The sequence below is a fragment of the Aedes aegypti genome, chromosome 3, assembly GCF_002204515.2.
Source record: "Aedes aegypti strain LVP_AGWG chromosome 3, AaegL5.0 Primary Assembly, whole genome shotgun sequence".
NCBI classification, from domain to species: Eukaryota; Metazoa; Arthropoda; class Insecta; order Diptera; family Culicidae; genus Aedes; species Aedes aegypti.
In genome coordinates, this window is record NC_035109.1 from 162,005,742 (window position 1) to 162,021,458 (window position 15,717).

General features: G+C 36.9%; 1 protein-coding gene across 5 annotated transcripts in view; it reads right to left on the reverse strand.

Annotated features, from left to right (window-relative positions):
• Positions 1-7,536: 7,536 nt before the first annotated feature.
• The window catches only part of LOC110679566 (protein couch potato), a 592,279-nt gene continuing 584,098 nt past the window's right edge, over positions 7,537-15,717 (reverse strand). For all 5 annotated transcript variants that reach the window (XR_002502595.1, XM_021854566.1, XM_021854567.1 and 2 more), the window contains one exon: positions 7,537-11,175. Coding sequence is in view for 1 of the 5 variants with exons in the window: in XM_021854568.1 (XP_021710260.1) it covers positions 11,125-11,175 (51 nt within the window). In the remaining 4 variants the exon portion in view is untranslated. The remainder of the gene's footprint in view (positions 11,176-15,717) is intronic.

A 15,717-nucleotide genomic window follows, 5' to 3' on the forward strand; every position in this document is an offset into this window, starting at 1 on the left:
AAAATAATAGTAAAAATATGGGCAACAGTAAATAACAAAATATGTTATTATTTTAATATTGATAACAAAATAATAACTAAATAAGCTTTTCACGAGTAAATCAAAATAATGGTAATTTTAGTTCTTTGACTTTAATATCTAAATTGAGCATGATTGAAAAATAAACTTTAAGCTTTCCTGCAAAAAATATTTGCTTTTTAAATCTTCAATGAATATCATACGAATTGTAAAATGAGCTTTTATGGCAAAATTTGATGTTGGTTTGGTCTCATGAATTATTTCAATAAAGTTTTCAAATATTAAAATAATGACATATTTTACTGTGAATGCGATGTTTGTTATTCTTTAGATATTTAATGTGTTTTTAGTATTTTTGCACAAATAAAAAATTTTACCATGATAGTATATTTTGTTATTGATTAGTTATTACATGACTTTCAAGTATAACAAACCAATGACAAATTTTGCTATGATTGTATGTTTTGCTATTGATGAGATATTTATGTCATATATTAATAACATAATAATGGTTAAACTAGATATGATTGCAAAATTTGTTGTTATTGTACCATTATTTTGTTATTCACCTCTACCCGGGTTGTGGCTATATCCTGCCATTTCGCTTATATTATTTTCCATCTTCAAGGGACCCCTATTTCCTCCCATCTTTCCCGGTGAATCAAATGTCTCCCAATTGATGGTAAACGTGCTTCTAGAGCCGACCTTCTGATACCTGTTGGTATTATGCAGAACTCAGCTTAAAAAGGCAGCAGTTCAGGGAAAATGTTACAAAGGAGCACTTCCTGAGGCTGCACTGGATGAACCCTGTGCCAAAAGATTTATTGAGCATTTTATTTTTGGAAATGTACCATTCAATGATTCTAATTCAGCGGCTTCTAAATAAATCCGATTATGTATCAGCTTTTACCCACTGTGAAGTGAACCAAAGTCGTATGCACATAGGTAGTGATCCTTTATAGAGAGATAAGCGGAAGTAAAATGGAATGATTTGGCAACAGACCAGCAGTGCTGATTTAGCTCGGCGTCGAGAATAATATTGTAACACGGACATGACTTCCTCATTGCTAAAAAGTGTATTTTGTTTCATTATAGATCTTTGAGCTACATATCCAAACTAATAAACAGCTGAAAATATCAACAACTAAAAATCGCATTGACAAATATTAATAAAAGAAAAACATTTCATGTTTTTGCTTCATGCAAAATTACTCTTACCGAAATAATTTGAAGCGGATTACATTACTCCTCAAGAAAATTTCAAAACAAACATAACGCATGTTCGTTTGGCTCACACTTTGACAGCTCTCGCTGCTCGATTGGCTCACACTTTGAAAGAAATATCAGCTTCCGCGAATCTCTCTTATAAAGGATTACTACTCATAGGGAAAGGGGGTTTTGCAACTTACACCAAATTTTTCTTTTTAACTATGTAAGGAGTGGTTGAGCATCGTCGAAAGTCCAGCGAGGAAATCTTCGCAAAATAAAAACTACGGTTCTTCGGCAGGGGCACAAACTGGAAAAATACTTTTGCCTATCCTGAATTCCAGGCGGGTTTTAGCGAGATAATGTTTGAACATCATTTTCCGGCGAAACTGATTAGGCTGATACGTGAAACGCTGGATGGTTCGAAACCAAGTGTTAAAAGCGAGGTGTCAATCTCGTTTGAGACGTTAGACAGATTGATACAAGAAGACACACTGTATAATCTACTGTTCAACATTGCACTCGAGGGGGCTATAAGGCATCTGGCGTTCAGAGAAACGGCATTTTCATTACACTATTGCTTGTGCAACTTAGTTTTGAGGACGACAACGACCTTATTGGAATCGACCGCAGGTCAGTGGGGGAGGCCTTTGTGCTTCTGAAGAACGAGAAAGGTGTGACCTGGGAGGTAGGCACCGATACTACACACGAAATATAGAACAATGTTTGTTTGAACTGCAAGATAACTCCAGCTTGCCAACAACAATCAAGGCAGGCTTGGGGAAAATCGCTAGTTTTCTTTTGTTGTGTACTTTCGATTTTTCCTGACAAACATGGAAAAAGGGCCACAGTTTTCTATGCACTAAATATTCATTTTTATTAGAAAAAGTAAAAAGATGCGTTTTTAAATCCTTTATATTCAATCCGATTGAAAGGTGCTCACGTGACATTACTTGCATTGCGTGCATGAATTTATTTTCATTCGGTTTTTGTCACTTTTGATGAAATGCGAAAATGTGTTTTAATCAGTTACGCGCTTTTTCCATGTTAGTCCAATGTTTGAGATCTGGGCTCACAGTGACAGTTCGTGACAGCGGAATCCCGGCTCACTATGACGTACAGAAATTTTGTATTGGTTTCTCCCTCCCAGGGTCTGACCATTAATTCAATTTAAAGGAAATCCATGGTTAATAATGGGTTTGATCTGCAATAGTCAACACGTTTTGTCAAATCAGATATATTTATCAATGGGGCACTTCTATTCATTACTCAGAATCAAACCTTGATAATATCGGATACTGAAAGAAAGAACTCCACCGGCATATTGTTATTACATACTTTATTTACTTGTAATTTAATTCATTACTTTTCCCCACCTTTGGACCCTATACAATGTTAATTATATCTAGCATTTGATAGTTAGTACAATGTATCATCATTTTGTTTTCTGTTCTCCATTCTCCTTGTCTTGCCTTTTAGATTTAGCAGCGCCAAGAACTTCGTGTTCAGATGCAGCACTCACACTCACACACTCAAACTGTGTTGCGTGTGTGGAAGAGAGTTTGCCGTCGTATGTTCCTTTGGCTTTGTTTTCTTTTGTTTTGTGTGTGTCTTGTGATTCAGGTAGTCCATTCGTTCTGAGATGTTCTTATCGATCTTAGTTTTTGGTTTTTTGTCTTTCGATCATCCCACGTTTTGGTTTTATCATAATACATCATAGTTTTAGCGTTTTTTTTAATCTGCTTTATATCACGGATGTCACACGTTGCAACGTGCGAATCTGCTCTCTGAAGCTGGAATGGATGTTGCTTTCAAATTTATGCATATTTTAACATTTCGCGTCGTTTTCTTTCTCTTTTTCGAAATAAAGCAATGAGGTCTGGGATAATGGGGATTTATAATTGTTCGAATACAACATTGTCTAGTTCATTGTTCTATTTGAGATTTATGTCTGTTTGTAATTGTAAACTGTTACGCTATCTGTTGCGATGATCAGTATTCAAAGACTGGTATGGTATTTTTGTTGATGTTTCTGTTGAGTGATTCTCTTTTGTGTATCATTTGGTATTTTATGTTTCGAAGTATTATTTCATGTTTATGTATTTTAATTGAATTTTCTTTTCGTTTTTTTGTTAAAAACTTTAAAAAATCAATTTAAATATCCTTGTTTTCTTTATTTTTCATTAATTGTTATTCTTATATTTTTTCTTTAAAAATTGTATTTAAGGCCATTCCTGTTCTGAATTGCATGTCTTTTGAGGAAAGAAAAATCAAATAAAAAATAATGGGTACATAAAAATTGACAAAAACTCAAACCTGCTTCTAAATGTTTTGATAGATAAACCGCAAAACAGCTTCAATTTATACGAGATGGAACAGAAGATTGTGCTCGATTAACTCACATCAGAAATAAAATTATTCGATTTGTGTATAGACAGTGAGAGAAAATCACAAACTGAAAGTTAACAATTCAGAACAGTTGTTTCGATTAGAGGATTTCTTCTATTAAAATTATAACAGTGCACAATAATCAAGTGATGTGACGTTCCAGTGTTGCCAGAGATCGTCGGCGTCAAATGAGAATTACGCCAAAGAGAGCAGCGCAGTTAATGGTACATAGAAAACCTCCCAAGGAGGTCGGTATACTAATTAGTGTTCGTCAGTGAAGAGAGATCAATGATAATTTCTCATTTTGAAACCATTTTACTCAATCTTCGCCGGGTGCTGAGCAGTACACATGGGAACGTCATAAAACTTATATAAAAAATTCAAAGAAAAACGTGTAGTTTAAAAGTCTAAAAGTAAAGGGAAAAAATCTTTGGAACGAATTCTAGCTTTAAAGGAAAAACGTTAATCACATTCATCTTGAAAGATTCTCTTTCACTCTACGCGACCAGCATTTGCTTGAGATTCTCTTCAGCGCGTTCTTTGCTGTTTGTCCGCTTATATGATATACATTAATTTTATTTATTACTTGCTGCTTCTTCGAATGCTTAACCTCTTGTTTTGCTCTAGGTTTTATTACAATTATATATAAGACTTTCATAAAAAGTTTCAATATTATTTCCTTTCCTTCTTTTTTTCAATATATTTTATCACTTTTTAAGAATAGATAAAAATATTTGTCCAAAATTTCCTCTTTTTCATATATCGTACAGATAAAATTATTATCGAAATCATTTCAATTTACAACAAGAATGCATCTCATTCAATTGAAAGTGGATGAACAGAACGAGAAAACGGAAATCAAAGTCAACAAACATGAAGAAGTGTAAATCAGTGACAAGTGGGTGAATGTTTGAGGGGTTAAAACAAATTGAAGAAGATTGTGCACCATTAAAATTACAAAAAAAACGTTAATAATTCATTTTGTGGAGTGTGGATGTGCAGTTGCTCTCAACTGTGCAGATTCCATCACCTCGCTACTAACTCTGTGCATATATTTTTTATGATTTTTCCATGCTTCGTGACTGAGTGTGTTCATGTCTGTGTATTTGTGTGTGCTCACTCTGCGTGTGTGTGTATGTTTGTGTGCATATTCGATAATCACAAGAAAACAAAAACGATCATTTTCATAGTTAGCTCATTGTTTCAACTCGCTTTCGTCGGGAATTAAGACGTTTATTTTTTGCTGCGTGTATGTGCTGTACGTGTGTTAGTGTGACGTCCAGTATTGGCGTCGGATGTGCACGCGCGCGAGTGTGAGTGTGAGAGACGGAGAGAGAGAAGTATTGCCAGGATGATAAGTGTGACCGTTCTCAAAGGGGATCGAATGCGTTGCGTGATAGGAAAAAGTGAAAATTTAGTTTCGCTAGCATTGGAAGAAACCAGTCGAAAACTAAAAGCTGAGAAGCGATGAAAACCGTGCTCAAAATTACCTCGGTCAAAGACCCGCCCGAGCGGGAGACCATCGAAATATTTGGGGTTTTATTGTTCTGTTGTTTTTTTAGTTTATAAAAATAATATTTTGACTAGGTTAAAAGTCTCAGCTACAAGTTTGTAGATATCGCTGAAGGCGTTTTTGGTAGAATTGTCTCTTCTTTTGTTGTGTTTTTACGTTGTTTTTCTTCGCTCTTCCTATAAATCGATAACAGTTTCACATAGTAAGGTATTTGTTCAATGTTTTTTGTTTGCGATGATGCACGACTTTTCTTAATGTTTTCTTGTAAGTTATATCGAATCTGTTATGTGTACAAACAAAACAAGTGAGATAGCGTAGATTAATTGCTTGTTTTTGCTGTTTGGTTAGTTTTGCAGGCTTTGTTTCATCAGTTATCTCTCCTACTGTAGTGGAGTCAGTAAGGTTTTTTTTTTTGTTTGAAAATAGGTGGCAAGTTAAAGTGAGTTTTCTTCATACGTTTTAGTTTATAATTCATCGTTTTTTGTTGATAAACTGATGTCAACGTAGCATTATTTATTAATAAATTTGCTTGTCGTTTCAACTTATGCGTTTATTGAAAGTTTGTCCAAATAGCTTGATACTAGTTCCAGTTGATCATTTAACATCCTTCTATGCTTTTGCCTAGATTTTACATACCATTGTACTACAAACGCTATAGCTAAATATTTTCACTGTAATGTTTAATATTTGTAATATATTTTGGTTTACTTGAAAAAATAAAAATATACTCGTTCTATGTTAATGCTAAAGATAGAAGTTTACCAAACAAAAGCGTTAAAAATAAATAAGCATTTGCTTCAAGAATAAATAAATAATTTAAAAAATAAAACACACTTATCTTTGGTTAATTTTTTATCTTGTTTAAATTCGGTTGCATGGTGGAAACGATAAAAAACGATAAAGACTATGTACGGTACTAGAGTCAAGGCTTCGAGTGTCATATTCGCATTCCATCTTGAATCCTCTTCCTGCTTACAGTTTCCTAAAAGATAAGTCTTCGTAAAATTACTAGTTATGCTCAGTGCAGTAAAGTGAATGTGAGAGCACCGTATTCTTCCTGGAAAGCGATTAAAAGGTGAATGCTTTGATTGTCAAAATCACGAATTTCAGTTTCAATTGGTTGAAGCTCATTGTTTTGAATTTTTTGTTCGACGTTTCAGTGGGAATTTGTCCGAAGTTCAACGAGTGTTCAACATTTTCTCAATAATGCTCATTTCGAGAAGGTAATTTGACGGTTCGTACAGCTTTGTTGTGTGTTGAACGAGTTCAACGATTCAGTTTGACGATTAAATGGTAATAACCCAGCGTGTCTCAAGAATCTTATTATGTGTCTCTAGTAGATTCTAAGTTGTCGAATGCTGTTCTCAGAAATGTACCAGCACGTCACAATTTTCAGCTGCAGGTCGCCAAAGTTGTATAACACACTGTTTTCATAGATGTTTACATGAAATTTGAAGTGAAAATATTTGTGGTATAATCCACCAAACATGCAATATATGACTTCAGTTTCGATTTCAGAAATAATTTGGTTGAAATCTTATATGGAAAAATACAGGACTTTTTGAAACCATCAAAAAATGACTTTTTAGCATGGAAAGTATTATGAACTTTGTGGATAATAACTGTTATACACATGAAGTTTGATTTCTGTGGCAAATTAAGCGAATAAATTGCCATAAAAGCAGGCAAATTTGTATGCAAGTTGGCTAACTTAGTCAACTTTTGCAATTTCAATGTCACATGCCAATGTTTCAAAAACTAGACGTGCTCTGATATTTTTGAAACAGCAATGGATTTAGCAACCCTCAATTTAGTAAACAGCGATATTTTTTGTTCTTGAGACAAAAACGTGTTCCGCAGTGAAATTTAAACGGTACATTAAGACTTTCAAAAAGTTCAAATAGTAGTTCGCTAATAGTTGCCACAATCAACTCCGTTTCGTATTAGGGATTTAAAGATCTGTCGTTTGGCTAACGTCATTCAATGTTGATGAATCTAAACCAAAAGTTAGATCGTCTACAAGAAATCGCGCTAACCAATGGCAGTACTTTCTAGAGCAGAACAGGATAAATCCTATCTGCTTCAATTGAGGTCACCAATAGAAACAACTATTGTAAAAACACAAGCTTCTTTAGTAGTTTGCTCAGGAATGAGTATTGCAACGATTGCCTTGCACGCTGTTTCCTGAAAGTAGCACAAATTGTTTCATCTTTGCTGTTCTCTTATGCTGAAATTTTACCTGCCCAAAAAACTTTTTCAGTTGATGATCTATTTTGAATTGAAAACAAAAAAGTATGACAAAGCTCGAATTTTCACTTGAGCTGAGCTTCCTAATAGAAGCCACAAGCCGAACAAGGTAGGATCAAGCTATTTGTAATCACTTGATCACCTGAGGAGAAAAAACAGTTGCAAAACATCAGATCGGCATCCATTGAAAGACACCAGTAACCGAAAAGCACAGAATACACTGTGCAAGACGCATAACATCTTACACCCAATAGTGTCGCGTCTTAACAACCGCACGATACCATGTTCAGTGTTAACCTCTAATGAACGTCAGTATTGATCACTCGTTGACTTTCGAACATCGATTGAGACAGTCAGAGAGCAAAAACGATTCGTTGGATGGAAAAAGACACCCTCAGCTTCATGATTCTAGTGCGAGTAATTGAATGACAGCCGAAAGGTAGTACGTGTTTGTTTTTTTTTTTCGTTTTAATCCGCTTGTTATCGGTAGATCCTATCATATTGTTTGAACAGATACATCAATATTAGTTGCTTTTTTCACAAGTTACAATTTCAGCGTACTTTTAATTGTTTAGTGATACTTTCATTTTGCTCAATGTAGTAGTAAATGTATAGTTAATATATTATATTTCTCGTCAGCTACGTTTTTATATATGCTTACATTTCTTCAATAAATTTTCTCTTCAATATGATCGGGCACGAAATTGATATGTTTGAATTATTGATTTATCGTAACACTTTTTGTCCATAGAATAATTCATTTACTTATTTCCATTTAGTCTAGTTTGCATGCATTTTGTTTGAATCATTTTGTATCGATTTCATTTCTTCATTACAGAACTAATAAATCAAACCCAAGAACCGGACAGCTACAACTTAGCTTTACAAAGACGGCATATAGTCAACAAGTAGTTTTAAATAAAGCTAGAAGGCATTTAAAGTTTGATTAGTAATCTGAGACTTACTAAATTCTCAAAAAGATCGCTCAAAAACTCCTGTATGGGGGATGCTTAAAATTATTCCGTTAATATGATAGTTATGTCAACACTCCTAGGTCGTTAGAAACGATATCATTCGATTACTCAAAGTTACAACTACACTCATTGCAGCGGTGTACATATAAACAAGTGAGAGAATGTGTCTATTTGTTTTCATGTGTTGATAAAATCGGCCTCGTCTGCTCTTTGATACATCTTTTTTTTCACAAACGCCGAATCTTGTTATTGCACAAGACTCGATCAGTTTGATTTTCTGTGCCAGATTTCTCTTGGCGGCTTACGCAGCTCAACATTTTTTTTCTAGATCATTTATCACATATTTTATTACAATTACATTCATTCAAGCTACATACCCTATTGTTTAGTTTAATAAGATGAATATCCCTAGTGTTCAATAAAAATGTTGAAAAGAAAAATCCAGCGTTCATGTAAGATTCACTTTTTGATATTTTCCCAATATTTTTTGTTATTTTTTTTGTTTGCCAGAGATGATAAAATTTGTTCGCTGGAGTAGTTAGACAATAAAGTTCACTTACTTGCTACTGTTTGTTACCTAAGCTATGTCACTTTCCTTACAATGTAATGTTTAACCCAAAGCTGATATGTATTCATTAAGCTCCCACGCAAAAGTAGTTTCCGGGGAATCCCATTCGGTTTGCCCGGGTACTGTTCCAGTTGTGAGCAGCAGTGCCGGAATCGTTTTTGGGACACATCGGACTTTCCTTTGGGGGCCGGATCAAGATACAGATTGTCATCTTGAAAACAGATCCATACTCATCCGATTTAACTACACACTGTATTGGACGGAATGATTATTCACTTCATGTGCCTTTTCCTTCGTTTTCTTGCTTTCCTTGCAGACCTTATGGTTGGAAATTTTCGGTGAAATTTTCCCCTTTCTATTTTTTTGCTTTCCTATCCCTTCTATCGCATCCATTCGTCTGGCTGCACTGCTTGGCGAAACAGGTTAATGCACATCACCGAACCTTTGCTTTCAAACTTTTCCAATCGGAATTCTATGGATTCGAATTAGTTAGTTTGAAAAAAAGTAGATATCTGTCACGTGCTCTCAACCTGCAACGCCTCTTCCTTCACTTTTGGTAATGTTTGCCTAGAATTGTGTTGCTGATTTCCTCCAGAGAAGCTTTTATTCACTCACTGAATCGAACACCGAATAAAGTTTCACTACTTATTGCTATGTTAAGACCGATTAGCCGGTACTTCGACCTTTACTTCTAAGAGATATTTTATACAAATGATGTAATTTTCTTCTGATCTTGGTGGTGAATTCGGTTGACAGAAGAGACCCTCCATGCACAGTATACGTGATGTTGCCTGGGAATCTCTTGGAATGCAAGCATACTTTGGTACTTATAGCTTCTATGTTGCATAATTTCGTAATTTCAACATGATTGACTGGTCGATTTCCTCTGCTTTACTGCTGACAGGAACCGATACGTCTCTTTGGTGTCCTCTAATGTGTAATTGACGGTAACTTCGCGTATCTTGTAGACTTCAGATCTTGCTTTCAGAAAGATCCCAGATAGTTCCGCTTCAATCCGCCAAATTCACACCGACGATCTGTGATGATGTACTTATTAACCTAACTCTAGCTTAGTTTGATGATAACGATAAATTTAGCATTGAATTGATTTCTTTCTTGGATAAAATTTACTTTTGATGAAGAGCAATAATTTTGTCTGAAACATGATTTATAACTACTCCGAGCATGTCTGTCCCAATGCTACTTGTTTGTTACTGCTACTCTGACCACAGTATGATAATAATGCCGCTCGTTAAACGATAATTATCAACAAAAAATCTCCCACTCAATTTAACCTGTCGGAAACGGATCTTGGGTTTTGTATGCCCTTCAATATTGCCTAGCAGTTACTTCCTACAGTATGCGTCCTTACGTAACTATGTATGCAGTTTTACAAACTATATCGTTCCCATTTTTTGTCGATTTAAAAAAATCTTTGATATGCATGGATATTTTCATTTACAATTTAGTTTGCTATTGCTTATACGCCATTTTCCTATGAGCTACCGTTTGTTTGTTTACTCTTCTTCCATGGTTTCGTTAAAAACTAACTGAAACACTTTGAAACCCTAATCACATGTATTATTCTTGTTTTTTGTGTGTAGCACTTTTGTGCATGTCTTTCCAAAGGGAGCTTCACCATCGTCCCATTACTCGAATTGTATATCTATCGTAAGTACGGTTCAACGAAAAAGCAATAGGCTGATAACAGGTGTAACCGAGAAGAAAGTCGAAGAAGAAGAAGTTCAACAAAGTTTCGTATAAAAATCGTTCTAGGGCACATTATGGTTCAATTGGGGGGCCAAACATGGTCTTCATTTATCACATTTACAACTAAACGATTCTGCTTCCTCTAGGATGAATTTGTAAAACAAACGGCGTGTGAATACTTCACAGCAATATTTATACACTTCATTTCCAGTTTTTCTTGTTTCTTTCAAAAAGACGCCGTCACAGTTCACGCCCTGGGCTGCGGAACGGCAATCGTGTAGAGTCCGTTGTTGTTGTTGCAGTTGTTGCTCACATGATTGAAACGTCCAGCGGATATGCCGTTTCCGAACTCAAATCCCAGTCCGTTTCCGTTAGATCCGTTGATGTAGGAGTTGCCGATGACTGTTGCTGTTTGATGGTGGTTTTGTTGCTGATATGGTTGTTGCTGTTGCTGATGGGGTCAAGTTGTAGCCATCAAGTAGGTGTTGAGATCGGTTCGTTCACTCTTCTTCCCCAAATGGTGTTCCATTCTTGGCTCCAAACCCGCTCCCCTGAAAATGACAATTTGATTTCGGTTAGAAGAGTTCCAAAATAGGACATTGTGTGTAAAAAATGATAATTCAATTTCAATGATCAATCAAAGATTTGGCACGATGGAAGCGCGTACTTTACTACATTTACGTGTTAGTGGTGAGATGTTTGAATGCAAGCATAATAGACATTCTTTTTCTAATAAAAATAATTATGTGAAAACTTAGCAGAAAACGATTAAAAATTGACAGTGCTTAAGTATAATTCACTGGTTGGTAAATGGCTGCGCATGGCGTACTATTATTGGTACATCACGTACCTGCAGGAATAAAATGGACCCCTTTGTGTGGTCCTCAGCCTCTTGCCCAGTATCGCTTATCCCTACCTCCTCCCGGTACTGGCCGGGGTACGAGTGACCTTAGGGAATATCAGATAACCAACCCCGGTGGGAACTTTGGTCGTATGCTGACAGGGAAGAGGGGGGGGTTGCTTTTGCTTTTGCTTCTGTAAACCTTGAGCGTCTGTACTCTATATTAGGACGGCTTACAACAGCGTCTGTTCCCAATGTCAGGAGTAGCTTATCATCGTCCGAGTGCCAAAGAAGGACTCTAAGCTAAACTGTGCACTATGGTTCTCCGAACATTTGGGGGGAATGGTCCTCCGGAAATCTAGGGGGTCGGTGTCAGGCCCTGCAAGCTAGCCGTAAAAAATCGAGCAACGAATAATCAACGAGAGACTACGAACCGGGACAATCGACGAAGACCACAGCGACGTTAAGGGACTAGCGATTGGAAGCCCGGTACGTGGAACTGTAAATCTCTCAACTTCATCGGGAGCACACGCATACTCGCCGACGTGCTGAAGGACCGCTGATTCGGCATCGTAGCGTTGCAGGAAGTATGTTGGAAGGGATCAATGGTGCGAACGTTTAGAGGTAACCATACCATCTACCAGAGCTGCGGCAACACACACGAGGTGGGAACAGCTTTTATAGTGATGGGTGATATGCAGAGGCGTGTGATCGGGTGGTGGCCGATCAATGAGAAAATGTGCCAGTTGAGGCTCAAAGGCCGGTTCTTCAAATTCAGCATAATAAACATGCACAGCCCTCACTCCGGAAGCACTGATGTTGACAAAGACGCTTTTTAAGCGCAGCTTGAACGCGAGTACGACAGTTGCCTAAGCCACGACGTCAAAATCATCATCATCATCTAAACGCTCAGGTTGGCCAGGAGGAGGAATTCAGACTGACTATTGGAAAGTTCAGCGCCCACTGGCTGACGAACGAAAACGGTTTACGACTAATTGATTGCGATTGCACCTCCAAGAATATGGCCATTCGCAGCACCTACTTCCATACCGATACTCCTGAAGATCACCACAGCAGACATAATCACAAATCGATCACGTTCTGATTGATGGACGGCACTTTTCCGACATTATCGACGTCAGGACCTAACGTGGCGCTAACATCAACTCTGACCACTATCTGGTTATGGTCAAACTGCGCCCATAAATCTTCGTCGTAAACTACGTACGTAACCGACGGCCGCCCCGGTAAGACCTAGAGCGGCTTAAGCAACCGGATGTCGCAGCTGCATACGCGTAGCACCTCGAGGCTGCATTACCGGGTGAGCTGAATGACGCCCCTCTTGAGGACTGCTGGAGTACAGTGAAAGCAACCATCAATAATTCAGCTGAGAGCAACGTCGGGTACGTGGGACGGAGTCAACGGAACGATTGGTTCGTCGACGAATGTAGGCAGATTCTGGGGGGAGAAGAATGCAGCACGGGCGTTTATGCTGCAGCAAGGGACCCGTGCCGCGAGCCAAGATGTGCAGGGATAAGGATGGGAGCATTTTGACGGACGAGCTTGAGGTGATCGAAAGGTGGAAGCAGCACTTCGACGAACACCTGAATGGCGCTGACAGCACAGATAATGAAGGACGGGACAACGAAAGAAATGCCTTCGTCAGTACTACAGGTTATGGAAACCAACCAGCCTCCACTTTGAGGGTGGTTAAGGATACCATTCACCAGCTTAAGAACAATAAAGCTGCTGGTAAGGATGATATCGGAGCTGAACTCATAAAGTTTGGTTCGGAGAGGCGGGCCATTTGTCTGCAACGGCTGATAGGCACAATCTGGAAAATAGAACAGCTACCGGAGGAGTAGAACGAAGGGGTAATATGCTTCATCTACAAGAAAGGCGACAAGTTGGATTGTGAGAACTTATGAGCGATCACCATTCTGAATGCGGCCTACAAAGTATTGCCTCAGATCATCTTCCGTCGTCTGTCACCTGTAGAAAACGATTTCGTGGGAAGTCGTCAAGTCGGCTTAGATGACTGCCGATCGACAACGGACCAGATCGCTACTGTACGGAAAATCCTCCAAAAATGTCGTGAATACCAGGTCCCAACACATAACCTTTTCATCGATTTCAAGGCGGCATACGATAGTATCGACCGCGTAGAGCTATGGAAAATCATGGACCAGAACAGCTTTCCCAAGAAGCTCACGGGACTGATAAGAGCGACGATGGAAGGTGTGCAAAATTGTGTGAACGTTTCAGGCTTACACTCCAGTTCGTTTGGATCCCGCCGGGGACTTTGACAAGGTAATGGACTTTCGTGCCTGTTGTTCAATATTGCGCTAGAAGGTGTTATGCGGAAAGCCGGGCTTACCAGCCGGGGTACGATTTTTATGAGATCCAGTCAATTAGTTATGTCAATCTATCCAGCAGGATACTTTTCACAAAAATGAAAACTAATATCGTATCGTGCGTGTACCAACTGCGTACCATAGCGTACCTCGCGGGATTTTGAACGTACCTCACGTTTTCATCAAAAACGGTGATCCTGTTGAATAGATGGTCGATTTTTTGAAAATCTAGGCAAACCGTTCCGATTTTTTCGGAAAATGCATGTACCAACGACGTACCTTCCGGATCTAACCTCGGTTTTAAACGTACCTCAAAATTTTCCATACTTCCTTATATAAACTTTTTCAAATCGCTTTATATGTTTAATAATTGCACAGAATCGGATTCCTTGTAAAATTTTAGCCCGAAAACATGTAAAAAACTTTATACTTAAGTTGAAATTTGACAACTTTATGGCAAAAAACGTAATCTTATTACGCTATATGTGAGTTTCGAATAAACCCCTTAATGTATACTACAAGATGTGTTCATATATTTGCCTGGATGTATGCAACACTCAAAATTAAACAAAGTAGCACATATCAAATATTAGCCATGATGTGAATATGTAACATATAGAAAATAAATGATACTTAGGGATACATAAGTAGCAACTATGATATATTAGGAAAGTTTAATGTAATGCAGTAAAGTTTACTAAAATCATCTGAAAATCATTCCAAGGTTTGTAAACTACATTCCCACTGTACTCACATTGAACGTACCTCGATATATTTCATATTTAATGAATAATTTGTATGCATATGAAGAAACACCTATATACAGAGGTTTCAGCCAAAATTGTTTAAGTACGATGCAAAATTGTTACTTAAATGTACTTAAGTCACCTGAAACTCATTCCTAGGTTTGGAAACTACATTCCCACTGTACTCACATTGAACGTACCTCGATATATTTCATATTTTGTAAATAATTTGTATGTATATGAAGAAACACCCATATATAGAGGTTTCAGCCAAAATTATATAAGTACGTTGCATAATTCTTACTTAAATGTACTTAAGTCACCTGAAAATCATTTATAGGATTGTAAACTATATTCCCACTGTACTCACATTGAACGTACCTCGATATATTTCAAATTTTATGAATAATTTGTATGCATATGAAGAAACACCCATATATAGAGGTTTCAGCCAAAATTGTTTAAGTACGTTGCATAATTCTTACTTAAATGTACTTAAGTCACCTGAAAATCATTTATAGGATTGTAATCTACATTCCCACTGTACTCACATTGAACGTACCTCGATATATTTCATATTTTATAAATAATTTGTACGTATATGAAGAAACACCCATATATAGATGTTTCAGCCAAAATTATATAAGTACGTTGCATAATTCTTACTTAAATGTACTTAAATCACCTGAAAATAATTTATAAGATTGTAAACTACATTCCCACTGTACTCACATTGAACGTACCTCGATATATTTCATATTTTGTAAATAATTTGTATGCATATGAAGAAACACCCATATATAGAGGTTTCAGCCAAAATTGTTTAAGTACGTTGCATAATTCTTACTTAAATGTACTTAAGTCACCTGAAAATCATTGATAAGCTGGTAAACTACATTCTCACTGTACTCACATTAAACGTACCTCGATATATTTCATATTTTGTAAATAATTTGTATGTATATAAAGAATCACCCATATATAGAGGTTTCAGCCAAAATTATATAAGTACGTTGCATAATTTTTACTTAAATGTACTTAAGTCACCTGAAAATCATTCATAGGGTTGTAAACTACATTCCCACTGTACTCACATTGAACGTACCTCGATAAATTTCATATTTTATAAATAATTTGTATGTATATAAAGAA